General features: G+C 37.1%; 2 protein-coding genes across 6 annotated transcripts; one reads left to right on the top strand and one right to left on the bottom strand.

Annotated features, from left to right (window-relative positions):
• The first annotated feature begins 530 nt into the window (after positions 1-530).
• LOC103716084 (dolichyl-diphosphooligosaccharide--protein glycosyltransferase subunit 2-like) lies at positions 531-14,398 on the top strand. 2 transcript variants are annotated; one of them, XM_039116645.1, is made up of 19 exons: positions 531-879; positions 3,039-3,231; positions 3,343-3,432; positions 3,603-3,659; positions 3,776-3,845; positions 4,037-4,101; positions 5,843-5,897; positions 6,820-6,947; positions 7,039-7,154; positions 8,537-8,606; positions 9,600-9,704; positions 9,915-10,004; positions 10,097-10,245; positions 10,750-10,861; positions 10,940-11,023; positions 12,751-12,831; positions 12,907-13,131; positions 13,558-13,680; positions 13,763-14,398. In XM_039116645.1, the coding sequence occupies exons 1-19, from the start codon at positions 731-733 to the stop codon at positions 13,877-13,879; spliced, it is 2,079 nt and encodes a 692-aa protein (XP_038972573.1). In that variant the 5' UTR covers positions 531-730; the 3' UTR covers positions 13,880-14,398. The 2 variants fall into 2 exon arrangements, with proteins under 2 accessions (XP_038972573.1, XP_038972568.1); XM_039116640.1 differs by having other exon boundaries at positions 6,805-6,947.
• A 556-nt stretch (positions 14,399-14,954) lies between these two features.
• On the bottom strand, positions 14,955-19,822 carry LOC103716082 (pentatricopeptide repeat-containing protein At1g08610-like). Of its 4 annotated transcripts, none has more exons than XR_003387373.2 (3): positions 19,629-19,822; positions 17,254-19,188; positions 14,955-15,854 (listed from the first exon to the last, which is right to left on the bottom strand). XR_003387373.2 is itself a non-coding variant. In XM_026808098.2 (2 exons), the coding sequence occupies exon 2, from the start codon at positions 19,169-19,171 to the stop codon at positions 17,378-17,380; it is 1,794 nt and encodes a 597-aa protein (XP_026663899.2). In that variant the 5' UTR covers positions 19,172-19,188; positions 19,629-19,822; the 3' UTR covers positions 16,955-17,377. The 4 variants fall into 4 exon arrangements, 1 of the variants encoding a protein (XP_026663899.2); XR_003387374.2 differs by lacking the exon at positions 14,955-15,854 and adding an exon at positions 16,137-16,366; XR_003387371.2 differs by lacking the exon at positions 14,955-15,854 and adding an exon at positions 16,522-16,717 and having other exon boundaries at positions 19,629-19,821.
• Positions 19,823-27,725: the final 7,903 nt, after the last annotated feature.

Raw genomic sequence — 27,725 nt, 5'->3', positions numbered from 1 at the left:
TCACTCTTCGCTGTGAGTAGGAGCCTGAAAAAGCGAGTCTCAGGTCCAGCGGTCTGTCTGATGGAGTTCAGCTCAACTCAAGACGGTCGCTCAATTGCACCTTCGCGCCACTACGTACCACACCACCAGGTGGCTCGCCTGAATGCCGAGTCTTCCTCCGCTGTCAACTCGACGTCGTCGTAACCAAGCTTAACCAAACCGTCATGGTCATTAGTACTTTGACATCACTATAGGTAGGTTTATGTGGGGAACGAGTGACACAAGACGACTTCAGTTTCCACGTGAAAGTGCTTCGAAAGGCACCGGCTCCCAATGGTGAAATTCTTGGTTAGTCTTGCTATAGCCCCTCTTTCTTTTGTGGAACGACTCTTGCAGCTGATCACTCCTCGCATTAGTCCACTGAATACCATGCTTTCCAATTATCAAAAAGGAAAAGAAGATTAGCCCATTTTCAAACCTGTGGTCCCCACGTAATCACAGTGACGGGTGTGAGTTTGGGTTTCGTCAAGATGGGGTCTTTTGCAGCCGGGGAAAACGATACCGGTAATAGCCGGCAAGTTGAACCCCCAGTGGTTTTGGGGGTGAGAAGAGCAGACGGGCGGCGTGGAAAGCTCCTTCAGTCGGCGCCAGTAAACCCTAGAGTTGCTGCTCATTTGATCGAGGTCCCCTTGGATCCTTTCGATCGATTCCTCACCTTGCTGGGCTCTCGATCTCTTCCCCTCCTTCAGCAATGGCCAGAAACCTGAGGCATCTAGGGTTTCTGGCTCTGATATGTGCGTCTCTGTCCATCTCCGGGGCTGCCGTCATTCGGCCGATCAATGATGCCCACCGATCCGCTGCATTGGAGATCTTCGTGCCGACCGATGGATCGTTCGGAAGGTTGGATGTTTTACTCTAATCACCAATGAGAAAAATATAATTCCAATTCGCTGTAGATTTTTTCTAAAACCTTATTCCGGTTCTAAAGAATTTCTTATTGGTTTTAGTTAATCTAGATTCGAATAGTAGTCATATTTTTTGACCTGCTTGACTTGGAATTCTTGGAAACGTGGATCTTGTTATTGCACTCAATCCATTTGCAAAATTTCTTTTCTAGTTAGAAGGTTCCTGATTTCTTTTATTTCTTTTCTTGTTTTTTGTTTTTGTTGGAAGATGTATGATGTTCTGATGTGATGTCTGCTGTCAGACTCGAAAATTTTACGCAACCGTTTATCTTCCAATCGAGAAAGTTCTCTAACCATATTCTTTTCTCGGGTACATCGAGTGACAATTCATGCTTTTCCATACTAGACTGGTTGCCCTGTCTTTGTTGGTGAAGATATTTGGTGAATTTTGACATAAAATCAGTCGTTGTGCTTGTCCTTGTTGCTCCAGTTTTTGTCCTATTGCAGAAGTTGTAGTTCGTAATTCTATAGAACCTTCTGAGATGTCAGCTTTGGTTGATGGAATGATGGCGTATGTTCTTGCTCAATGTTTCTTTGATTTGTGTCCGACTAAAGTATGGTTTTAAAATCATATAGTGCTATCATCCAAATCAATTCTTTCATTTGGTGATCTGTTGCTATTGTATGCTAGTTTGTGCATAAAGCTTTTCTTTTTTTTCAAATTCTTATTGATTTTTCCTATGGATGTGTGCATTGATGCGTCTAGTGACACAGGATTCAGTTGTATCCATTGGACGCTACTTGATAATCAGGTATAATATATGATATTCCATGTCTGTTTTCTGCGTACTGGATGTCCATGTTCTTCTCAAACTAGCATCTCGTAGACTCCATGCAGTTCTGCATGACCAATTTTATATTTATTAATGTTTGTTTCTCAATTTTCCTCGTTTTATCTTCATTCATTCTTATCTCCATCTTTAGTTGCCAACGGCCCCATCTTTCTTCTCCCTCCTCTGCTTTCCTTTTCTTTTCTTTTCTTTTCAAACAAACATCTTCTTGCCATCTACATCAGATTTTTCACAAATCTCTGAGTTGATGGACAGTATTGCTTTAATCGAAGACCTTACTAGTCCTTTTCGTTATTCTTTACTATTTCACATTACTTGATTATCATTTGCCCTTTTTCTATAAACCCTAGGGATTTGAGTAACATCAACTTCAGTAGCTGGCTTTATGTCCAAGTTCGTCTTCACTAGATGTTAGTGAAACAGCAAATGCTAAAAACCCAAGCCCTCCAACCGTAAGATTTATATTTGTTTTCATCTTTCTTTCGAGACCTCAAAGTTTTAGGATATGGATGATTCAACTTCCATATTCATTGGACCCCTTGAAATGGTTGGGCTTGAATTAATTGGCTTGTTTGTGATTGTTTCTGTTTGGTAGTGGTAGTTGTCAAATCATACGCACACCCTTGGGTATGTTTTTCACATCCGTGTGCTAATGTACATTCATGATATATGTCGTAATACAAATCGAAGGATGGACGATCAGATATTTATCCTAAGCCAGCAAGTAGCAAGGGAAAAGGTTCGCAAAAAAAAGACTTGGTATTTTCCCTCCTCTCAAAAAAAAAAGTTTAGGCTTTTTTGACTTGGTTGTGTGGATTTCTAAGATAATGTCAGAGGATAAAACATAAATGATATAAGTTTTTTGAGAAAAGGAGAAAAAGCTCCAATAAATGATTTAGGTTTAATTTTCTATTATTATGTAGATGCATGCAGGGAAATGTTGTACAGTGTCTTTGTGGTTTAAAGATTATGCTGAACTTTCTTCATAGATTGCTTTTTATTTAAGCTTATGAGTACATAGTGATCTTGTGTTTCTCTGCAATCAATATTCAAGCAATCTTCTTTTACCATTGCATGTGCAAACAGCATTTTGCACAGGTGGAAACAAATTTGAGTATCCATATTTGGATATCACCCATTACTTGCCAAACTGTTGAAGGAATTCAATGTTTTTGTTTTCTGAAACTTAAGCCTTGAACTATGATTTCTGCTGTATCACGTGGCATTCACTTTTATTTTGGAATATGTTGTCAAAATTTTAGAACTGGAAATTGAAGATAGCTAACTGCATTGTGTTTTACAGTTTAGAAGAAGCGTATGAGGCATTAAGAACATTCCAAATTCTTGGAGTAGAAAAGAGCCCTGAAATAAGTCATGCAACATGTCCAGTTGTTGTAGAAAAACTTGGATCATCGTCTTTTATACCCAAGGACTTATTTCATGCACTAAGGGTCAATAGCATCTTGGGATGCCAGATTGATTCCAGAACCTTTGAGGTATATTTATAAGATGTCACACCAATTCTTTTTGAACACGTGAGCCATTTTGTAGACTTTTGAGCATTTATATAAGGTCTATTGCTATCTTGTTACTCCTCTTTCTTGTAGGATGTTGCATCAAAACTTCAAGCTGTGATAAAGGATGCAAATTCATTACTTGACTTTCACTATGCTGTTGGAGGCTTGCTTCATATCAAGGTAAGGGCTCACTGTGCTGTATCTTGTTTTGTTTGATCTATCTGTCTCTTACATTTGGCTGGAAGTTTGTGTTTAATTGCATGTTGCTCTGCCATCTTCTATGCTTATCCTTAACCCTTTATCTATTTAACGTTTAATTCCGACTTTAATTCAGTTATTTTCTGATGCAGGATTATGGTATTAATGTTGCTTTGCTGGATACTGATGGTACATTTCATTCCATAAAGGTGATGGCTATAACTATTTCCTACCATATTTTTTCCTTTTCGTACATTCTCTGGAAGTTTCTATTTTCTTATTTTTGTAATAGGGTGTCTTCAGTTAACCGTTAGGTTATTTGCAGGCACTCAGTCAAAGTGATGGCAGATGGCGCTATGATTCCAATAGTGCTGAATCTAGTACTTACGCCGCTGGTATTTATTCTGTTTTTTCATGACCTCTTCTCAATCTAATTTTCTTTAGAGAACTTGGATGCTGTGCGTAACACTTTGTGCAGATGATGATTCTTATTGTCCTTAAATGGCTCTTTTTGTTTTTAAGAAAAATAATAAGGGCAGCCTGGTGCTGTTCTATGTTAATTGTGTTACATATTATGTTGTTGCAGGGATAGCGCTTGAAACACTTGCTGGAGTTGTTTCATTGGCAGATAAAGAGGTGGATCAATCTAAGGCAAGTGTCTAATCCCCCAGAGTTTTTTTTTTGTTTCTTTGCTTCTATTTTCCAGGCCAAAATCATTCTTGTTGGACTGATTAGTGCTGCATCATCTTGATGTTTCTATCCTTAAATGAATGGTCGGTACAGCATCACAGTGTCTTATATGTGTTTGAGATTGTGAGGCGAGTTCCTTCATTTTTTCAGTCGGTATAGGCTAATAATGCCAAAACCCTTCTCATTATGGATGCTTTTACTTACAATCTTTATATATTTATTTAATATCACGCAAACATGTGGATTTGATTACAGCTGCAGAAAGCCTGGCCTGGCAGATCTTTCAGTCAGGCTTCACTGGGTCATATGAGTGAGTACAAGCCAAGCTCAGTCTAGCTGTTCAGGTTTGGCGTAATCGTCAGATTGACTCTCAGGTTGAACCCAGGTTCTTAATATATATGCAAGCTAGCTAATATTTGAGCTGTGGGAGCAGTCTAAACGTGGGGTTTGAGCTTTTGCTCTTTTACTAGAAGAATGAAGTTGACTGAGCTTGTTATTAAGTCAAGCCCATGCTATTTGGAAACTACCTGATTGATTGATACTTCTAAGACTTTAGTAGTTTACATTGATTTTTTAGATGCTGACATACCTTTTTTTTTTGTCAAAATTGCTGTTTTTTGAGATCGTTGTGTATAGTAGGGACTAGGGAGAATGGGTTGGTCAGGTTAGTTTCCTATTAGTTCAAGACATACTATCAAGACTCAACTGTTTTGACCCAAGCCTAACCTATCAGCTGGTCAGATTTCCCCATGCCAACCCAGCTGGTGGCTCAGTCAGGTGGACTTCAACACAAACCGGTTAAGGAGAGAGAGAATGAAGAAGGAAGAAGAAGAAAGAGTGGGGAAAAGGGGCGCAATGGCCATAAGCTATGACGAAGCTATGATGGGGGACAAGTGATACTTGGTGGCAGGCAATATTAGAGTGATGGTAGTGTCAAAATCAATGGATGACAGCAGGCAGCATAAAATCTTTATATAGTGGTGAATTGCATGGGATTTGTGAACATATTTAAGCATTGTTGAGTTTTTGGATGGTGGCAAATGATACCAGAGTAGCCAGCAACAGAGGGCTGCAACATATGGGATGCTGGGAGTGGAGGATGGATAGAGGAACCAATAGGAGGAAAGGAGGAGTTGTGAGATGGAAAAGAAGGGATGGAGGTGAAGGAGGAGAAGATAGAACATATTAGAGGCAGAAGCTTGGGGATTTTGTACAAGTTTAGGATTATCGGCGCTCCATTCAACTTTCAAACCATTTGAGCCATCGATATATACATTTTATAAATATTTGATTTTGTGTATTGGGCTGCCGACTATGACATGATGGATCAGGCCCCATCAACCTGAGCCTGGTGAGAACCAAGCTGTAGGCTAGTCAAGGCCTGGCCTGTGGCCAACCCATGAACCCAATATGTTGGGTTAAACTGGTTGGATCAGGTTTGCAAGATTTGACATTGCCAGCTTGCATACTGCAACTATAGACATCATCTTTTATTAAGACTTGGGAGTGTCATTAATGCTTTTTTTAATATCTATTGTTTCTACTTGCACAAGAATCACTGTCACCACAAACATGCTGCGTAATCATCCTTCATACAGAGTTTTTCCCCCATATTTGTAGCATAATTTCTTTATTTTCTTTTACTAATAAGTGAACTTTTTGGCTTGCTTCCTGTCTAATGCATCCATCTTATTCTTGGCAGATAGGAATTGTAGAACATGACATTGTTAAACTGTTTGATAGCATCAAAAGTTATGGTATGTACGCCTATATCTTAGCCTCCTAAATCTTGTCATTTTCTTTCACTTTTATGCATAAATTATTATTTCAATTTTCTTATCTATAGTTATGCTACAGAATCTAGTTTTGAAGAATTTGTCTTCATCTGGAAGAACACAATATCTGAGTGTCGTTCTCAATGAATGCAACATGTTTATTGTGCAATTTCAAGTCTTAATTATATTATAAATCTAATTTTTTGTATTCTTGAGAAGAAATTTGGTTTCTATTGTCTTCTTGGGTCTTGGTCCTCAGATGTAGTCTCATATCATCTGCGCCAACTTCTCTTTCCTCCAACCTGTAAACATTTAGCATTCCCTTTTTCAGTTTTTACATCTGATCCATTTAGTTGTTGCCCTGTATTTTGATGTATGTATTCTATGTCCAAAGAAATTTTAATGGGATGAAGGTCTAGCACTCTACCTTCATCAGCTGCTTTGTTCTTGAAAATATGATTTCATTTTTTGGGTACAGTTTATTCTGTGGATATGCCCATGGTTTGATGTTTTGTAGCTGGATCACTTCCAAAGATTGTATTGAATGCATTTCCATGGAAAATGGAACATATGACATATATCCTCATTTTGTTTATTCATATAATGTGGCAGCAGAATAATTTTATAATGGTGGTTTAATTATTAAGTATCAGAGTTGTATAGCATAACCTTTTAAGCTTAGAAGAAGCTGATTACATTTTATGAATCCTGCTTTTTCTTTTAAAAAAAAATGTTCAATGGGAATCATCATGAAAGATGTTTTAGAAGATATCGCAAATCTACATGAATTTTTATAATTTCAATTAAGATCATTATGAAGTTATCAGTTTTGTTTATCTTATTTTTAGTTGATCACAATAGCATATCTCTGATACAAGTATCTATGGAGCTTGGCTTAATGTAGATGATGACACCTTGTACTTTGATGAGAAGCATATTGATGCTAGTGAATATAAGGGCCCTCTTACAACTTCAGCTTCAGTAGTACGGGGTGTTACTGCATTTGCAGAAGTTGCTTCTGGTAGGCTAAATGTGAGTCAGATATTCCTAAGCATATGGTATCTGCTTTATGAAAATATTTTTTTACCAAAATGTTTCTTATTTGACTTAAGCAAATTTGCAGATTCCAAGTGATAAAATGTTAGGATTGGCAAAGTTCTTTCTCAGCATAGGAATTCCTGGTAGCACCAAAGACTTGTTCAACCAGATAGAATCCTTATCATGCTTGGAAAACAATAGGCAAGTAATATATTGTGATGTTTGCCTGACCAATTACCTAAGTGCTTTAATTATAGTGAATCTACTAACTTTTTGAACTTTTTGTACATTTTAGTCTTCTTGATCCCACATACTTGTTTGACCATAAATTCTGTTGTTTCTATAATTGGATTGATTGTCATATCTACTATCTAGGATATGTTTAATGGCATAAGGCATCAAAAAAATAAGCTTGTTAATTTTGCATATAAAATTTTCCGCGGTTCATAAGATGCATTTTTGGAACCATTTTGCCATGCTCTCTCCTTGCATGTCTGGAAATTGTTTGTTTAATTTCTTTGTTATTTATCAGTTGTCAAACTGTGAAGAGAATGTCAGCAAAAAAAAGTGAAGATATGGAAAAATCATCAGCTTCATATGTAAATTAAATTATCATTACATCTATATTGCTAACATGAAAGTGAGTTTAGAAGAGATGGGTGATACAGCACTGGTTTTGGCTTGGTATCTGAAAACTACTTGTTGAACCTTGTGAAGTTGCATGTCTAGCTTGAGGGTTGAGATATGCGGATAGCTCTTTGGACATCTACCATGGCTACATATTGTTTAGAACAGGGCTTTAAAAGACAGTGCAATTAACCCCCAAAAAAGCCACCGTTAGTGGGCATGCCATTCACATGTCTCTCTCTCTCTCTCTCTCTCTCTCTTCCTCTCTTTCCTTATGCTGCTGCCGGAGGAGAGGGGGCTCAAAAGCCCTCTCCCTCTCTCGGCCTCGCCCCCCCCTCTCCTTCCTTTCTCTCCCTCTCTCTCTCTCTCTCTTTCATTATCCCTCTCTCCTTCCCTCTCTAGCTCCCCTTTGTCGGTATGCTGCGATTTGGCATGGCATGGTACCATACCATACCCTACCACCGGGCAACCGGTATGGGTCCCTGTATAGGTTTCGCGTACCTTGAATGAAATAACTTGTTCTTTTGGGTGACATGTGATATTGTTCCTTTAGTGGTAATGCTAATATGTTTTTGTGCCAATTGTATCCATAAAAAAGGCACAATAATGGGGGAAGAATACAAATTGAGATCCATATTCAGAAAAAAATGAGTCTGTTTTAAGTAACAAACTCCCTATTAGTTTCTGCTGGGAAGCGCAAAGTTCTATTCCTGAGGTGGGTGTATCGGTGTTTTGCAAGAATCCTCAACTGTTGTTTTACCATGTTGATCATGCTGGTATCTGAACTTTGGCATAGCCATCTTAAAGGAGAGAGGTTTTTTTTTTTTGATCTGATTTCCTTTGAAGATCTCTGTGATAATGCTTTCTTTTTGTTGATATAAGTAAGATACATCTATTTCTCCTACCAAATCATGTAACCTAGGTACTAATTCAATTATCTGTTTTGCTTGCAATAGGGTCTCGATTCCACTGATTCTTTCACTTCCATCTATGGTATTTTCATTAACCACAAGGGACCAACTCAAGGTAATTGATTGCATCTCATTCTGCTGAGCATCTTGTTGTCTAATTTAGCATTAATTTTTTGTCTGCCTTTTTTATTATTTTCTCACTGTTTTCTTGGACTTTCAACCTGCTATCATCTCTCTACTCTCTTTTCAACTATTTGTACTTTTTTTGGGTGTTCTATGAGCATATGGTTGCAGGAAGCTATGTTCTTTATAGAAACGAATAGCAAAGCATGACAAAGTCAACCCAAATAGATGGAACATGACATGCTAATTACAATTATGGTGTTGAAGTTAGTATTCAATTTTTCTTCCTTAGTTGTTTCTTGACCCATTTGTTCTGACAATGTTCCCAGTCCTCAGTCATGTAGGCTGTGCTTGGTTTAAAAAAAAGTTGGCTAGGAACAATTACTATGTTAAGAATAGGTCTTTCAAAGATAGTTATAAACATGTGGCATAAATTTCTGTATAACTTGCTGACGATGATTTTGTTCATAAAAAAGGTAGGTGGAATAAAAGAAGGCCTTACTGTAGGAATAAAGATATTTCAGTTCTCCTTTGAAAGAACTTATTCCAGGAGTAAACAGGTTTGACCAAATTACCAAAATAAGTAAGGTCTTATTCCTGCTTTTTGTGGAACCAAATGCAGCCTTAATTTTGCACGTTGTACATGTCTATGACCCACCATCCATTTTTTATCTTCAACTTCTGGTATCCCTAGGCCTGATGTTTCTTGTTAGAACTTCTGCAGTGACTTTGTATACTATGATTAAGTGGTAAGAATGCTTTAAAAACAGTGAGCTATAAGCTTGAACTGAAAGCAGCCAGAATAGTAATAATGTGCTTAAAAGAAGTTGACTTCTTGTAGAGCCCAGTTAAAATTAGAAAACAACAAAATAATTGTACCTGCATCGTCATCCATTAAATACCCCAAGGAACAGTTAACTAGACAAATTTGATTAAATTTGTTTTTCCTTGATTTAGTGGAAGTGCTTTTTTGAGCTTATTTCAGGTTGAGGTGACTACCGTTTTAGGTTCTGCAGCACCACCACTGACAGTGAGTCTGGTGCAAGCTTTTCGTTCTGATTCAAAAGACACCCCTGTCATGGAAAACCAGGTAGTGCATTTCATTGCATTGTTGATTAATACCTTCTTCATTTTTGATTGGTCTCTTGGCTTTGTATACTTTTTGTCTGGCTCCATGTTTGTGCATGTTAACTATCTGCCTGATTTAATATCTCTATTTCTCTTTCCCCTGGATAATATCTTTTATTTTAATTATTTTTGTTGCCCATCCTTGAGATTTTTTGAATGTTTTCTATTGCAGGAGCTCCAGTTTGACTCAGAAAACACCATCCATTACTTGGATATCATACCGCTGAAATTAGATGTTGGAAAGTACAAATTAATGTTTGAGGTATTTTAAGAATCTTCATTAGTTAGAGATGTCTGTTCCCTATGTTGATTAGCAAGTATCACTTGTGAGATGGGTTGGTCCATATTGTGCAGATCTCACTTCATGACCCTGAGAATATTAATACATATGCTACTGGAGGACACACTAGTGTGATGGCATTTATCACGGGATCTATCAAAATTGACAAGGCAGAAATTGGAATTTTTGATAGTGATCCTGGAAATTCGGAGACATTGCAAAAGTAAGCCTTTAATCTTTTTCCTGTACACGTGCTTGGCTTCTATAAATCTCTTGGTGTTGAGTGTACAGTGTTATTCTTCCTGAACATTCCTTACAGTGTTGAGAAGATAGTACTTAATTTAACAACATAGAGGTCTCAATTTATATCTTAAATTCATTTAAAGACAGGATGTTTGTTATATTGAGGCCTTCTTTGGTAAGTTCCACCGGATCTGGTGGGATCTGCAGGGAAGAGAGCATTGGAAGGGGAGAGAGGGAGGGAGCCTGAGCGTGAGAGAGGCTAGGGGGTCATGGAGCTTGATCCCTGTTGGATTAGAAAAAAGACCTCTGGAGACCTTTTTTAATCCTGCCAAGATCAGGCCTGCCGCCCCTCTCCCCCTCCTCTTCCCACCGCCAATCCCCCCCACCCCCCCCCCCATTGTCTCTTGCGGACTTGAGACATGTTACAGAAGGGTGTTATTAATTCACTCATATTGCTACCTCATTTTTATCATTGATTTTGCAGATTAGATTTATCAAGAGACAGCACACTTTCACTAGCAGCAAACCATCTACAGAAGTTACACCTGTCTTTCCATCTAACCACTCCTCTTGGGCACCATTTTAAGCCACACCAGGTTCTTAGGCTAACTCTAATGACATGTCTGGAAGTACTATTTTTTGGTTTTATTTGATAGAAAGACAATTGATTACAGGTGTTTCTCAAACTGAGACATGAAACCAATGTTGAGCATATCTTTGTAATGGAGAGTTCTGCAAGACAGTTTAAAATAGTTTTGGTAAAATTTCTGTCACCGTAAATTCTTTTACAGACTTTCTTTTTTATTCTGTGGTGGCAACTTATTGATGTCAAAGAACTTTCTAGCATCAGACTTTACTTTCAACTTTAAATTTAAGTGTGTTGAAGTTTTGGTATAGGTGCTGCTCTATGACAATTGTGTGTGGTTCTGAAATGAACTTGATGAGATTAAGCTTGCTTGGATTAGTGTTCTGACTAGTTCTTACTAGAAGGATACTGCGCTAATTTTAATGATTATGTAGAAATCTTTTTTTAAGTAAGTGTAAATTTGATAATAAGGTTACTGCAGCAAAAGGGCATCAGCAAATAAATAAGAAGCTTACTACTAAGCATTAGATTTGGGAAACATCTTGGTCCAGTGTCAGGCCAAAATGCTAGGCTTTCATTTACTTGTTTTGTTCGGATGGTCAGGCTGAGACTAGGGAAAACAAAATTCAGTAGTAGAGATATAAAGAGTGTCTATATTATAGACAAAATTGTAGTATTATATCATAAATATTTTATCATATTACATGACTTCTTTTTACAATTGTCATTCAGTAATACTAAAAGCTGATACATCAATATTTGTTTATAGTTTCATAAATGTGTGTTCTATTACAAGCATAAATTTTATAAATTATAAGTCCTAAAACAACTTAAGCAGGTTATATGTCAAAATATAGAGTTGAGGATGGTAGCAGGCAAATCTATTATGTTCGATGTAGGTGAAAGAGGACAAAATGGTACTGAAGCATATATATGCTGTGTAAGTTAGGTAGGCCTGAATATTTTGAAAATGTCGTGGATAAAATCTAACCGCACTTGCTGTAGAATGTTGCTTTATGACTGAGCCGGCAGATGCAAATGTGTACCAATAACTTGAAAGACTAGAGTAAATAATTTCTACTTTTCTACATTTATTAAGTCGGACAGCATGATTTCATACTGGAAGATACTGTGCCTGCAAATGCCCGTCACATGCATGTGGATGTGGCTACATGTAAGAGGCTTATCCTTGTACTGCACTAAACGCCCATCTGTTTCACACTATTCCAAAGATTAGTGCTAGTTGTTGACAGTGTTGCCTGTACATGTACACAAGAATCATATTCGGACACATAAGTCAGTATTTGACTTGGCGAGAGGGAAAAAGAGAGATATTAGGATGACATATAAATTTAACTAAATCATATATTTATACCTTTAAACCTTATATTTAAATACTAAAAAGGTGTTAAAAGGATATTATTTGTTAAGCTCCTTGAGTATACATGTTTCTCATTCAAAGCTCCCAATTAACTTAAGGATATCAGAAAAATAATATTTTGCAAAGTTGTTTCACTACCTATATTCTTAACAAATCTCAGAAAAAGAACAAATACTCACTTTTAATATCAAAATAACGGATTAAACTCAATTGTTGGAAGAGTTCAAATAGAATAGTTCAACTCTCTTCCAATCTTTAAAGTGGCTACGAAAGAACTTCAGAAGTCACCAGGTATCTAATACGTATCCGACATGTTTTTGGAGCTGGATGCGGGTGTCCAAGTACCATCCTAGATGCCAACCATGCACATCCTAAATGGCGGTGCATGCTTATAGTGGCACTATTTCGTCTTGCATTCCGTGTATACCTATGCAGACTATATATGATGTTATTGCAATGTGCGTGGCTGTTGCAAAATTCAGATGTCTAATATTTTATATGCTTCAACTTTTTTGTAGGACTTCCTTGGTCTGGTGGAAAAAATTTATTATCTTTCTGGAAAATATGAAATTGAACTTACAGTTGGTGATGCAGCAATGGTAGTGCTCTTCTTGCTTCTTTAACGAACTTTACTTATTGATGCTGGCCCTTACAAAGTTTTTGTGATTATGCAGGAGAATTCTTTTCTACAAGCCCTTGGTCATATTGAGTTAGATTTACCAGAACCACCAGAAAAGGCAGCACGTCCTCCTCCGCTTCCTGTCGACCCATACTCAAGATTTGGACCGAAACAAGAGATAGCTCACATCTTCCGGTCAGCAGAGAGGAGACCACCAAAGGAGCTCTCTCTTGCATTTTTGGCTCTTACTTTTCTTCCATTTGTAGGATTTTTGATAGGGGTGAGTTAAATATTTTGTTTTTAAACTGGTGCATTTCACATACTTATGGTAGCTTACATCTTGTATTGGGATTCTTGTGGTGCCTTTTAACTTGAATTATCTCTCTAGCATTATATCTAAAGATGCTCAGAGAAACTAATTTTTCTCTATAAAAACCAAATTTCTTTTCCTATTGTGCACTTGAAGTATGGAGAAATCAAAATTATTTGTGTTCTTCAGTTTAGAAAGTCTTTCAGAGTTTAGGCCCAAAGGTTTTTGTTGATTGAATTATGTGAGAATCAGATTTATGTACATCATATTTCCATCCTTCCTTATAACATATTTTAGCTCAAACTTGAATTAGAAAGGTGAATTCTTCTTAATTGTTTCCAAAAAGTAAACTGTTTCACATGGTATGTTGTAATTGACTCTATGCATTTTTCACAGCTGATGCGCTTAGGAGTAAACCTGAAGAGCTTCCCTTCCTCGGCAGTACCAGCTGCATTCTCCACTCTCTTTCATGCTGGCATTGCAGCTGCATTGTTACTTTATGTGCTTTTCTGGCTGAAGGTCTGTTATATCTCTTCTATCAGTTGTGGTCATATTTTTTGATCCATGCATATTATACTGAAGCTTCTCTTTTATGGAACAGTTGGATCTCTTCACTACTTTGAAGGTTCTTGGGTTCCTTGGAGTTTTTCTGGTCTTTGTGGGTCATAGGACCCTTTCCCACCACGCTTCAGCAACAGCTAAGCTCAAGTCCTCTTAAGTGGATTTTGAGAATCTCCAGCGTTATTTCAATTTTGTAGGCTTTTCAAGCACTGGGAGACTTTGATCAGGGATTCCTTTTTGTGTGCCAAGAGAAGCTAGCAGTTTATGCATCTAACATGGCTGTTGTAAATGTTCCCATTTAGCATATCCCACTGTTTCGAGGGACATGAGTTATGAGATGTTTTTTATTATGAGTGTTGATACGGAATCATTGGCGGGCTATTGGGATCGGCTATGCCTGTTTAGATGGACAAGGAGAAAGACCATCATCTTTTTATTGGGCTCAAAGTTTAGTGTGTCACCGATGCTTTTTTATATTGAAAATGTTGTAGTTCGCTATCCAACTAGATAATGTGACAGAAAATGTGCAACGTCTGTTGTACAAAGTTGTTTTTGTTATTCCAAATTTTGGTGGAAATTCAGAAGCATGGCATGTATGTTAGAACATTTGTTTGTTGATCAGGTGCTGGCATAACAAGCATCTCCAGCTATTAGAGAGAGATTGCTCTATTTCATATCTCAGATACATTTTGGGCAGTTTGGTTGCCAGATTTTTGCATTTTATCTTTATAAAATAAGTTTCACGGGTAGATTTTTCAAAAAGATGCTATAATGTTGTCGTCTTGGATGTCCTGGTTTTATATATTTAATTGTTGGCTATATTATGTTAAAACAATATCCAGCAAGCGCATATTAAAACATTGTTTGGATAATTTTGGGGGGAAAAAAAATGTTTGGATGGCTATCAGTTGGGGAAGGAAAGATATAGCAATTTATACCTATACAATGAGGAAGGCAAGATATGAGGAGCCTAATTCTTCCATAATAGTAGAAACCTGTCAAAAGGCTCTCTTTGGTAACCCTCCATCCTTATGGGTTTCCCTCTTTTATGATTATTGCTCGGACGGCACAAAAATTCACAAAAAAAAAAAAAAAAATCCCAAGAACACATCCCCCTGATCTAAAAGCTATTCCTTCAATTATCCCCAGCGAAAAATATTCCCCCCCGCCCCTACTCCCATCTTGGTGATGAACTAATGGTTTTCTCATCCAAGGGTCCAAGATTTTTCTTTCCTGTTTACAAAGTTGGAAGATCTTGCTGGTAGACGGGGGCATTGGAAGAAAAGGGACTGGAGAAGAGAACTAGAGAAAAATGAGAATCCACCATTTTTTTTTGGTAACCCTCCAATTTTTCATAAAACACTCAGATACATGATTTACCGCAAAGAATAAACAATGAGGTCTAGATTCTCAACCAGACAGCGATAAGAATAAACTATTATTTATAACAACGTACCGTCTAAGAGCCTCAAAACAATGGTCAAGCTTCATTAACAGGAAGCAGCTATAGAAAATTGATTCCCATGTTTCGTTTCTTAAAATTGAAAAGGAAGCAGAACCAAATCTCAACAAGTTGATGAAACCCTTTTGCCTACAAAGTTCATCTAATATCTGCATTCAAGAAATATATATATTCTTCAATCTTCATAGATGGATGATATATTCACAAGTTCAGGTCTCAAAACGTTTCTGAACCCTGCTCGCAGTTGCTTATATGATGATGCATCCCCTAAGGTGCACTCTCACAAATTTCAGCTGTTTGGATGCACTATTGCAGCTTGGAGTGAGCAGTACGTAGGCCTTAAACATAGTTAGAAAACACAGGGATACCAAAGAGACTGGTGTACCGCAATCAAATGTATGTGAATCGAAATCCATTTTCAGGCAAGCAAAATAGAATGGAGCCATTTATTGCAGGCGAAGAGCGTCCAGATAAGCTCGATAGAGGAATTTTTCTCAAAGGATTGATAAGCCAGAAGTTCTCGTTACCTGAGCTACTTCTTGGCATCAGAAAGTCTCACAGAAAAAGGGTTAAGGCCGATTGCAATTCTAAATACTCCTATGCACTCATGAGTCATGAATCAGCTTTAGCTTCTCAAAAGAGAACCAATTTTGAGAATCGTGCTTACTACCTGCCAATCAAGAGAAGGTTATATGATGGGCTGAGACAGTCATCTTGTTGTGTGTGGAAGGAATACATGCAAAATCTTGAAAAATGAAGATTCTACTTGAAGAAACTTTCAGTTCCAATGCCTATAGGATCTGTTTACCTTATAGCCCATCCAAAACAGTAGTTTATAACCAGCCTAGCTAATATTCCACATGCTGATGACATATTAGTCTTCAACCATACAATGGACCCGAAACCTCCATAAAGCATGCAAGAGCAAGCCATTCCAAATGTACAATTGAGTAAAAGATGTATAAGCTTGCTTGCCTTCTGGTTCCAAAAGTACATAAATGACTTGGCCACAAAGCTTGCCATAGCAAATATTGTACAAGAGAACAGAGAGCAGAAAATGAAGAAGGTGCTTGGGACTTATTAAGTCACATACAATAACAAATTACTTTAATTGTGAAGAAAATTAATAATATGCATCAGACTTTCAAGGTGTTTAATGTTCGACATATGAAGTAGCTTGTCCTAAAATAATCACATTTCCATACATCAGAACCTAGCACTAAGAGTAATTTCAAGAGTACACATAATGTGTTCCCAAGGAACCCGAATCTGCAAGATTTTGAACATAATACATGTGACAATTAAAGTAAAGCAAGAAAAACTCTTGAGAAGGAAACTTGCTGCGCTGATAACTTAAGACTATATTAAAATAGAAAACATGATATTACAACCTCTGATTTGTATAGCAAAATGTCAGCAGTTCTAAATAAAGAAAGTCGAACAAAGTTCTTGCAGTGTTTCCCCTCCTCATTATGTCAAACCTCCATATGAAAGGGCCTTCCAATAGATAGGTCCATGATTCAAATATACACCCTGACATCAGCAAGTCATGAATAATATTAAATGGATTGAGCTACAAGCACATTTTAACTACATCAAACTTCATCTCCGCTCTATTTGAAAGGAACATTTATGTTACTATAATATTTGATTATCCAGCATTCTCTTTCGATAATCCACTGTCGCTCACTATTGTAATTTCAATATTCCCATACGTGTTGGAGAGGAATTTAGTTATATATGCAAAACAGCTAAAATTTAAAGAGAAGGTTGGAATAAAAAAAACCATTACACACCAAGACAATAATAAGTTATAGAACTCAATGAACAGTTCAAGATATTATAGGGCAATGAGCATTGAATGTTTAAATTACAAAAACAGAAAGAAAATTACAAGTGCAGATCAAGTGATCTATCAATGTCTTTGATCAGAAAATGGCTATCATGACTACGGGGGTAAAAGATTATCTTAACTGACTAATAACTGACAAATTTAGGAAACATTGAAGCTCGAAACCAAGTTCCAGCAAGTAACAAATATAATTGAAGAAGATAAAGTCTATTATTACCTCTTGAAACAGAAGATACATAGCAACCCGTTGCAGCATTCAGAATCAAAAGTGCAGGAGACCCAGAGCAGCAGCAGCTCAAATCAGTGGAGATTTGCATCTCCACAGTCCCAATTCTACCAACTCAAGAGTCTTCCTTAAGGATCTTGTACTCGATCAACTTCTTACGCAGTTTGGTAGCCTCTTCTGTCATGCCAGAGGCAGCCACTCCTTTTACCAGCGATGCATAGATTGCTTTGTTGGGCTTGCTACATCTTGATATCATCATATCTAAAACTTCAATAGCAGCATCCACCTTGCCATTTCTACATAATGTCTGTATCACAAGGGTAAACGTACTGCCTCTTATTCTCCAGTTGATATTAATCATCTCCTGCAACATCTCAAGTGCCTGCTCCACCATATCTTCCTTGCAAAAACCCATGACCAATGAACCATAAGTGATGTCGTCAGGAGTAATGCCATCATTGACCATCTCATCAAACAGAATCATTGCCTTCTTAATATCACCCATCTTTGCTAATCTATCTATTACAGTATTATATGTTATGACAACCAAAGAGAATCCACTGTCCCTCATATAGTGAAGTATATCCACAGCCTCCTTTGTCATGTCCTTCTTACACATAGCTGCCAGGAGAGTGTTGTAAGTGACTATATCCGGAGAACATTCTTCACTTACCATTCTATGTAAGACATCAATTGCCCGATCCAAAAGCTGGTATTTACACAAACTGTTGATCAAGATATTGTAGGTAACTACAGTAGGAGGATAAGAAGCCTGGTTCATGATTGCAAGTACATCATCAGCCTCAGCCCACTTTCCCTTGCTGCAGAGACAGTGAAGTAAGGTATTATATGTGACCGCATTTGGTTCCAAGCCATGTGCCAGAAGATCAACAAAAACTGTTGCTGCATCCTCACACTTCCCTCCCTTACATATCAAATTGATGAGAGAGTTATAAGTCACAAGATCAGGATGACATCCCTCAAAAGCTAAATCATCCAGAACCTCCATAGCCCGTCGAATACCACAGTGCTTGCATATGAGTTCAAGAAGTACCGTGTAAGAGATTAGATAAGGAGGGCAGCCTTTATTTAACTGATCTTTCCAAAACCAAACTGCCTCATCATACTTACACTGGTCAAACATGGACCGGAATAAAGTGTTAAATGTGATCACATCAGGAGGGCAACCACTGAAACTCATATCTTGTACAATTCTAATTGCAGAATTTAGTTGTCCTCTTTTACAGAGACCTCCAACCAATTTATTGTAGGTGATGACATCCGGGACCCCCCCAGACATAACCATCACCTCAAGAACGCGAGTGGCCTTTTCCATTTTATCAGCATTGACTAATCCCCGGATAATGTTAATGCAACAAGGGAAGTCAGGGACCTGACCCAATCGTGCCATGACATTAATCAGGTTGCAGGATTCAACGAGCTTCCCATTTGCACAGAAATTACGAAGAACATCATTGTTGGACACCTCATCATGTTCCACATAGTACCCATCAAGAGTTAGGGCATTTGCATTAGAATTCGATAGCTGCACAGGTCTAGCGTGTGTGGATATCATCGCCTTTTCAGCATTATAAATGACCTTGCTACTTCCATTAACCACATCTAAAGAACTACCTCTCTGCTCTGACCTATAATGAGCAGCCTGGGAAGAATTGACACTGTCATGATGCAAACAAGGGTCACGCTTATGCTCGAGCTTGTTCACATGATCTAGGTGAACCGCGGATGCTCTCATCCATGGGCATGATTTGGAACTGTAACAATGGTTTGAATAGTATGCGAATAATCCACGAAAGCAATGAACATCGCCCATGGTGTGTTGTGTGAATACCATATGCCCCATATCACCAATTCCAATCAAACAAGATGTAAAGTTATTTGCCAGCATACTTCCTCAAAGCACGACTGTAGTGGAAAAGGGGACAAGAAATGACACAAGATTTATACCTTTCGTGACAAAATTCCTCACCCAAAAGGATAGAATTATGAATGCAAGAAAATTATAGGGAAAAATAAAGTGAATTCAAACTAAATCGGTCCATTTTTTATCAAATAGAGGTAAATTGATATTTATTCACTAAAGTGGACTAAGCTCAACAATTATTCGGAAATCACTCTCTCCAACACCCCAAACAAGAAAACGAAAAAGGAGCAATTTTTTATTAAAAAATCTTCAGAACACCGAAGCAATTCTTTGAAAAAAAAATCACCTGTTACTGATTCAAATATATCGGTCCATTAGCCCAGAAAAAAACCATGAATCAGATCATAACCATTCAAAAAAAAAAAAAAAACGTATATAAGAGCAAACGACAATCAGAATCCGTAATTATCTATGAGCTTACGTTGAATTGGGCCATGAGAAACGGAGCTAACGGAAAACCCCTAAGAGATGCTCTCCGTATGACCTCTTTCCTGAAATCTTTCCCGACCTACAGAATCGTGGGTTGCTAAGGAAGGAGAGAAGAAGACGGAGAGGATTTTGTTAGGGTTTTGGCGAACCAAGGCGGCAATCCCGAGGAGAGGCCATCAGAATGGCATGATGCGCGATTTGAAAGTAAGATGTAGCTTTGAGATTTGTGTAAGAACGGGCCAAATTTCCATCAAGATGTTTGGGCTTAAAAGAATGCCCAAACCGTTTACTCCTGATTTGTGAAACGTTGGTCCTCATTTTGGGCTGAAAATCCTATTAAATTTATGGATTACATACTAGAATGAGCCTATATTCATAAATACTTAAGAATAACTTCGAAGTGGGCTAGTCTGAATCTTATAGGAAGAAAAGAAAAGACATGCTGTCAATGTTTATAATCTTTCGAAATCCTCTATTATTGTGATTAAACAAGATATTTAATATTTTATGGGATGAAAACGATAGTCATGTAAGTGATATGGAATATAAAAAGAGTATTTTTTTAACAATTTTAGGATCTATTTAGTTATTCTTATAGGATTAGGTCGAAAATTCTATAGGATTCATAGATTAAGCTGCCCATTTAAGCATAGCTTTATCAACTAAACACCTTCCAGCCCACATTCTATAGGAAGAAAAAAAAATCTTTCTAGGTCTTTTTTTTTCTTCTACAGTCGAAAGGCTAGGATTTGGCAGGGCCCCAGAAGATGTGGACTAGGTAAGTTAACAAGCTCAATTTCTATAGAATTTTTAGACCAATTCAATAGAAATATCCAAATAAACCCTTAATGGTATCGTCAAACCATTCTTGTCTAAAACCCATTTATGTGTTCCTTATCTCATGTTTCCACTGTACTGTCTTGAAACTATATAATTATTTTGATGTTTTGTTATTATTTATTAATTAAACATGATTTCTATGGGCAACTATTTTACTTATTTAGTCGAAGTTGCCAAAATTAATAGTTCATGAATTGTATTGTACTTACATGTTGAAAATCATGTTGATATTTTTTGATCATTGTTCGCATAGTAAGAAGAAGTAAATTACAAACTCCAGAGGGGATAATATGTTTGACGAGGTAGGATGTAGAGAAGAACAGAATTTCTTCAGCTATTAGAATTTTGACTAACCCATAAATATTGGGAAAGAAAAAGATAACCCAATTAAAGGTACCAATTTTTTTTATAAAAAAAATTAGATCAAAGCATAATCATAGGAAACTACGCACTTAAAAAGAGGGTAGAAACCAAAGGGGACTAAGAAAGGAATTCAAACAATCAAGACACTGTACGAAGAAACAAAAAGAAAAAGAAAACTAAATGAATGAATCAAAGGGTTCCGCAGGAATGTAATGAATAAAAACCTAGCAAGAAATGAAATTCCAAAAAATCATCGTCAGAATTCCACCTACAAATCAAGCATGATCAGAGCAAATTTGCTGTACTTCAGCAACTTCAGCCCATAGGAGGAGCAAATAAAAGATCGGCTGAGCGGTGAAGCAACGGAGGGAGAAGAGAAGAAAGAAGATGAAAGGGGGAATTGGATGAAGGAAAAATTCTTAGCAAAGTGGTGAGAAATTTGAATCTTATTCCTGATAGGCTGAGCTAATATAATGTTATGGTCAAATCCGATCACCAAAAACAAACTTGGCTATGATTAATTTGATTTCTTGACCGCCTGTTTTTGGAATAGGCTATAGATTTAAGTATCCTAAGGTAGATCGATCAACCAAAAGGTATAAATTTGAAAATGTTCCTTTGTATTGCTCTACTGAATAATAACATATTGCCCACTCATTTCTCTTTCCTCTCTAAATTTGCAGAATTGGGACAGTGTATCTTTTATGTTTGGAAGACATCCATTTTTAGTATTCCAGCTGAGGTTGATGCAAGAACTATGATTGAATTATGCTAAAGAGGACCAACGAATCCATTGCTATCAATTGGAAATTGTCTTGTCGAATTCTGTACTGAATACTAGCAGTATTGAGTATCAAATTAAAATACCGATATTCCCACTTGTTTCATTTTCTTATCAAAATCTATAGAATGAGGCCTGCATATTTACTATATGAACTTCGATTGAAGTATGCCATGGTGGACCGAGCATTGGACTACTGATACACACTCTTGTCTCTTCTTTTTTTTTTTTTTTGTGCTACCTATTTTTCATGCTCCAAGCTTGTCTTTATATTCCAATTTTGTTCAGAACAGCAAGTAGTGTGTAATAACTCAGGAGGCTCACTGGAAGATATTTTTTAGATTTTTTAGTTCTACATATGCCACAACCTAGATTCGGAGCATGATTTGTCGTACCTTAGATCCGGCGTATGACATGGCCGTGCTACCAAGGGTACGACCTACGATCACACGAAGCCAAACATTTTATTTAGTTTTCAAATCCATCCCAAATATAATAGAATAAATAGAAATCCAATTTTATTATTTATTAAATAAAAACTAATATTAGTTCAAAGCTTCTAAATCCAAATATAAATACCAAATCTATAATCCTCAACATTTAGAAGATTATTAACTATAAATTTGTAGTCAATTTAAATACTAAAATTCTTCTACAAAATTATCAAACTTGCTAGCATGAACTCCACGCCTGAACCATCTTCCATCCCTACTAATCCTATTTGCCTGGAGAGAGAACAATAAAAATAGAGGTATATGAGCGACACAGCTTAGTAAGTAAATATTTCGATACCTTACTAGATCAAGCATAAGTTTTTCATACCAATACATTATTTAAGAAAAATAACAGATATTCCAAAATAATCATTTCATGACAGAGTATATTAAAAACAGATCATAAAGCAAATCATGCATGAACAAATTATTCATCTTTCATAAATAAATTCGTAAATTATTTTTCATATCATGTAATTCTATCAGGAATTTCAAAATATTACTCACATATATTCGTGCTATAGTCACTATAATCTGTGACAGAGTCGTTTTCATAGTCGACAAGATTTCATAGTTCATATTCGTTGCCAACTTTAACCCGTTGGAAAATAACTATTTTCGTTGGATGCTAGCTCCAGGGTGTTGATTAGCCTCCATTTCTAGAGGCGGATATTGCTATCTGAGAGCCTTTAGAAAACGTATATCTTTTTCTTAAAAGATATACATAAATAAATCAATAATACTAAATAACATGATCAGATTCATAACAAAGCTATTTTCATTAAAATATTAATGAAACTTTTTTTTATAATAAAGCATGATTTTTATAACATATATGCTAATCTATAATTTTAAGGAAAGCATGATACTTTTCAACTAGATTTTATGCACGAAAGACATGATCATAAAGAGTGCAAGATCTACTTATATTTTGAAAACTAGTAAGGAGTATAAGATTTACTTACCTCTTTTGTCTTAAGCTGTCAAACTTTATTGGGTGATTTAGTTAACCTTATTAGCAACATAAAAAGCGGATTAATCTCCATTCGAAATAAGAAAGGAGATAGTTGGTCGGACGACAGTGTTTGGTCGTTCCAAGTGGTTTAGGCCCAAGCGACTCGATCAACAAATCATAGGGCATGGTCTCAATCAGGGCTAAAGTTAACCAACAAGGTTTCAAAAACATTCAATAGAGCCAGGGTAATCAGTTTAGTAGGCAGATCGGGCACTAAGGCAGAACCAAACCCTTTATAAAGGTCAACTTGGGTTTGTAGATTAGGTCGACATGACCCGATACTAAGTTCCTTGGACATTCTAGAGAGAGAAAATAGAGAGAAAAAGTGGAGAGAGAAAATGGAGAAGAGAGTGGAATAAGAGAGAGAAAGAGAGATGATTCTCTCTCTCTCCTCCTCCTCTTCTTCTTCTTTCTTTCTTCTTTCTCGGCAAAACAGAAGAGGGAGAGAGGACGGTTGGTGGGTGTGGTCAGGTGGTTCGGCGAGGTGGCAGTGGTGACGGCCAGTGGTGGAGGTCGGCAGGCAAGGAAAACCAAAGAAAAGGTCCGAAAACAAGGGAATCAGACTCTCCTTGACTTCCGGCCATTGGCCGCCGACTGCGGACCATAGCTCTATCGTGGAGGAGAGCAAGGAGGTTGTGGCCTTTATCGGAGGTCCGACGCCCAAAGGTGGCAGCGTCAGTGGCCGAAAAGAAGAAGAGAAGCTCAGCCAAAACTGAGGTAAAAGTAGGATCCTCATGCCGATCGATTTTCAGCCGATGGCCGTGGATCTCGATCATGAGAAGAAGAAGATGGCACATGAAGGGAGTCCAGAGTGTTACCTCGGCTCCGGTGGTGCCCGACACGGCTCTGATTTTTGATGGGTACAAATTTGAGTAGCTATGAGGTCAACTAGGAGAAGAGAGAGAGAGAAAAAAGACAAGAAAGAAAAGTTGGGAGGAAGAGGAGAACGAAAGAAAGGTGGAGGAGGAAGGAGGGAGGGAGTGAACGGCCGTAACAGCCTTGCTAATCATGCCAGCTAGCTATTGGGCAGGCAACCGCCTCCAAAGGCTGCAATACTGGTTCTCATAATTGATGTGAAACTAATTAGAGCTGTTAGTAGTAGAGCTTTTGGAAGTAGAGCTGTTGGAAGTAGAGCTGTCTGAAGCAGAGCATTTATAAAAAGCTGTTTGCTGTTTGGTAACTACATTTCTAAAGTGCTGTGGCACTTTAACATGTATTTGATAAACAAACTGAGAAAGTACTTTTGTGTGACAAAATGACCGTAAAGGACATTACCAGTATTATACAACAGAGAATAATAAAATATAATACGTATTAATACATAAATATATGATATAATATAATATTAGTGTAATGTAATATAATATTATTATAATATAGTACTATAACATTATGTATTATAGAATAATAATTTAATATAGTATTAAATTATTTAACATAACATATCAATGTATTATGATATAATGTAATATAATATTATATTTATAGTATAATACAATAATAAATATATAAAATATTATAGTTATTAGTGTAAATTAATTTTTCATCCTTTAATGACCATTTATCTTTCTAACAAATTTTCTAACTAGGTGATAAAATTGGTTAAATAATTACTAATATTTTTATTTATTTATTTATTTATTTAGATCAGAATATTTACCACTCACTCATTATTTTTCTTTTTATTTATTTTATTTAGTTATTTAGTTATTTATTTATTATTTTATTTCATTGAAATATAGAAGAGTCGCCGGCCATGGGTGGTGGCTGGCATGGTAGCTGCCACCGTGGGCAGCCACGATCTCCCAAAACAAAAAAAAAAGAAAAAAGAAGGAATAGAGGCGGCGGCATTGAGAGGAAGAAGAAGATAGAGAGGGAGAGGGAGAGGATGGGTGAGAGAGTAAAAGGTGGGATGAGGGTTTTGGAGAAAAAAGTGAGATTTAAATGAGGGTATTTTCGTCCAAAAGACAGATTACCGATAAAACTGAAAACAGCATTTTCGGAAAGCTCCAAATTGAAGCTTCTCTTCAAAATCTGTTTTAAGCTTCCTACAAAAGCTGAAACAGCTTTCCAAAAATTTTATCAAATACTATTTTTTATCTAAAAATATTTTTAGAGGGACAGAAAGTGCTTTTTGGTCCTCCAAAAGCTCTCCATACAGGGCCTAAAGCCCTAAATACACTATAGTGAGCGGAAAGAATAACGCTGTCTTCCGTATCGTAAATTGTAAGCTTTATATGGGCTGAGAATTATGACGGTGAGAATGACAGGTGTCACGAGAGTGGTTCTTCCTCGAACTAATCCACTTCCTCCCAATCAGGGATTCTTGTTGTATACTGATGGGTTCACGTGGGTGCGCGCTGAGAAGCTTTTTTTTTTTTTTAAATAATCGCAATGGAAAAAGATAGTTTTGTAAATTGTTTTTGCTCTTCAGCCCTTTGAATGTGGCGCTGAAATTTTGGTTGCGAGCTTATCGCGGGCAGCAATGGATTCATTGTTTTGCTTCAACCCGAAACTGCACGCTCGAAAGAAATTGTGCCAACTGATGTAGCTTCCATTTTTAACCCGTCTTCGGAACACCGTTACACCACCAACAAAATAGTACTTAGGCCCTGTTTGGGGGAGCTGTTGGCAATAGAGCTGTTGGAAGTAGAGCTGTTCGAAGTAGAGCTGTTGGAAGTAGAGCTTTTATAAAAAGCTGTTTGCTGTTTGGTAACTACATTTCTAAAGTGCTGTGGCGCTTTAACATTTGTTTGGTAAACAAACTGAGAAAGTACTTTTGTATGACAAAATGACCATAAAGGACATTAATAGTATTATACAATAGTGCATAATAAAATATAATATATATTAATACATAAATATATGATATAGTCTAATATTAATGTAATATAATATTATATTATTATAACATAGTACTATAACATTGTATACTATAGGATAATAATTTGATATAATATTAAATTATTTAACATAACATAATATTATATTTTATTTTATTTATAGTATAATGTAATAATAAATGTATAAAATATTATAATTATTAGTATAAATTAATTTTTCACTCTTTTGATGACCATTTATTTCTCTAACAAATTTTCTAGCTAGATGAAAAAATTAGTTAAATAATTACTAATATTTTTATTTATTTATTTATTTATTTATTCTTTCATTTATATACATATTTATTTATTTATTTATTTTCTTTTTTTTCTTTTTTTTTTCTTTTTTTTCTTTCCTTTTTCTTCTTTTTCTTTCCCTTTCTTTTTTCTTCTCTTCTTCTCCTTCCTTCCTCCTTTTCCTTCTTCTCCTTTCTTCTCCCGCGAGGCCGGTGGCGCCGGAAGAGGGCCGAGTCGCGGCGACCGCGGGAGGAGGCCCGGGAGGGGAGTGGGACGGTGGGCCCCGGCGACCGCGGGGGGAGGGGGGCTCAGGAGGAGGCCGGAACGGCGGGCTGTGGCGACCGCGGGGGGAGGGGGGCTCGGGAGGGGGCCGGGACGGCGGGTCGCGGGGGGAGGGGGGCTCGGGAGGAGGCCGGGACGGCCGGCTGTGGCGACTGCGAGGGGAGGGGGGCTCGGGAGGGGGCCGGGACGGCGGGTTGCGGGGGGAGGGGGGCCTTGGGAGGGGGCCGGGACGGCGGGCTGCGGCGCCTGCCAGGGAGGCGGCGGCCATGGCCGCTCCTTCCTCTTTTTTTGTTCTGGTGGGTCGCAGCGATGGCTGGGGAGCACGGCCACGGGTGGCTGGGCAGCCACGGGCTGCCTCCCAAAACAAAAAAAAAAAAAAAGGAGGGCCGGCGACATTGAGGAGAAGAAGGAGATAGAGAAGGAGAGAGAGAGAGGGGGGGATGGTGAGAGAGGAAGAGGCGGTGGGATGGAGATTTTTGGGAGGAAAAATGAACTTTTAAATGGGGGTATTTTGGTCAAAAATACAGCTTCCCGACAAAGCTGAAAACAACGTTTTCGGAAAGCTCCAAAATGGAGCTTCTGCCAAAAAGCTGTTTTCAGCTTCCCGCAAAAGCTGAAACAGCTTTTCCAAAATTTTACCAAACACTCTTTTTTACCTAAAAGTACTTTTGGAGGGCCAGAAAGTGCTTTTTGGCCCTCCAAAAGCTTCCCCAAACAGGGCCTTAAAACCTCTCATTTTATATTTATTACATATATATACTTATTAATTTATAATATTTATGTTTATATCCAATTAAATTAACGATGCTATTAAAATTGTTTATCTCATATAAAAAGTTAAAATTATTTTTAAGCCAAAAGAAGAATATATATATATATATATATATATATATATATATATATATATATATATATACATTTTTTGATGGCTGTTATATGGCATAAAATTATTTTTGAAATATTTTTTGATGAGACATTTAGATTTTATTTAAAGTTGATGATTTAATTAATATTCTGTCATAAATTAAAATATTGGATAAAAATAAATTTTAGTGTAATTTTTTTAAAAAATTATTGAATATAAATATAATTTATCTATTTTTTAAAAAAATATAATTTATTTTAAAATTTGTGGGCATGGGCATATGAAAATAAAAAAAAAAGCATCAGAGGTGGCAAACTGATTTGATTTGCC

Source organism: Phoenix dactylifera, chromosome 2, assembly GCF_009389715.1.
Source record: "Phoenix dactylifera cultivar Barhee BC4 chromosome 2, palm_55x_up_171113_PBpolish2nd_filt_p, whole genome shotgun sequence".
NCBI lineage: Eukaryota > Viridiplantae > Streptophyta > Magnoliopsida > Arecales > Arecaceae > Phoenix > Phoenix dactylifera.
The sequence above is the reverse complement of the archived record's forward strand: the minus strand, read 5'-3'. Positions and strand labels throughout refer to the sequence as shown.

Coding starts and splice junctions, on each gene's coding strand:
- LOC103716082 (XM_026808098.2), bottom strand. CDS start 19,171: ATGCTGGCAAATAACTTTACATCTTGTTTGATTGGAATTGGTGATATG.
- LOC103716084 (XM_039116640.1), top strand. CDS start 731: ATGGCCAGAAACCTGAGGCATCTAGGGTTTCTGGCTCTGATATGTGCG. Junction 3,846..4,036: donor ATCTAGTACTTACGCCGCTG/GTATTTATTCTG, acceptor ATGTTGTTGCAG/GGATAGCGCTTGAAACACTT. Junction 5,898..6,804: donor TGATAGCATCAAAAGTTATG/GTATGTACGCCT, acceptor GTATCTATGGAG/CTTGGCTTAATGTAGATGAT.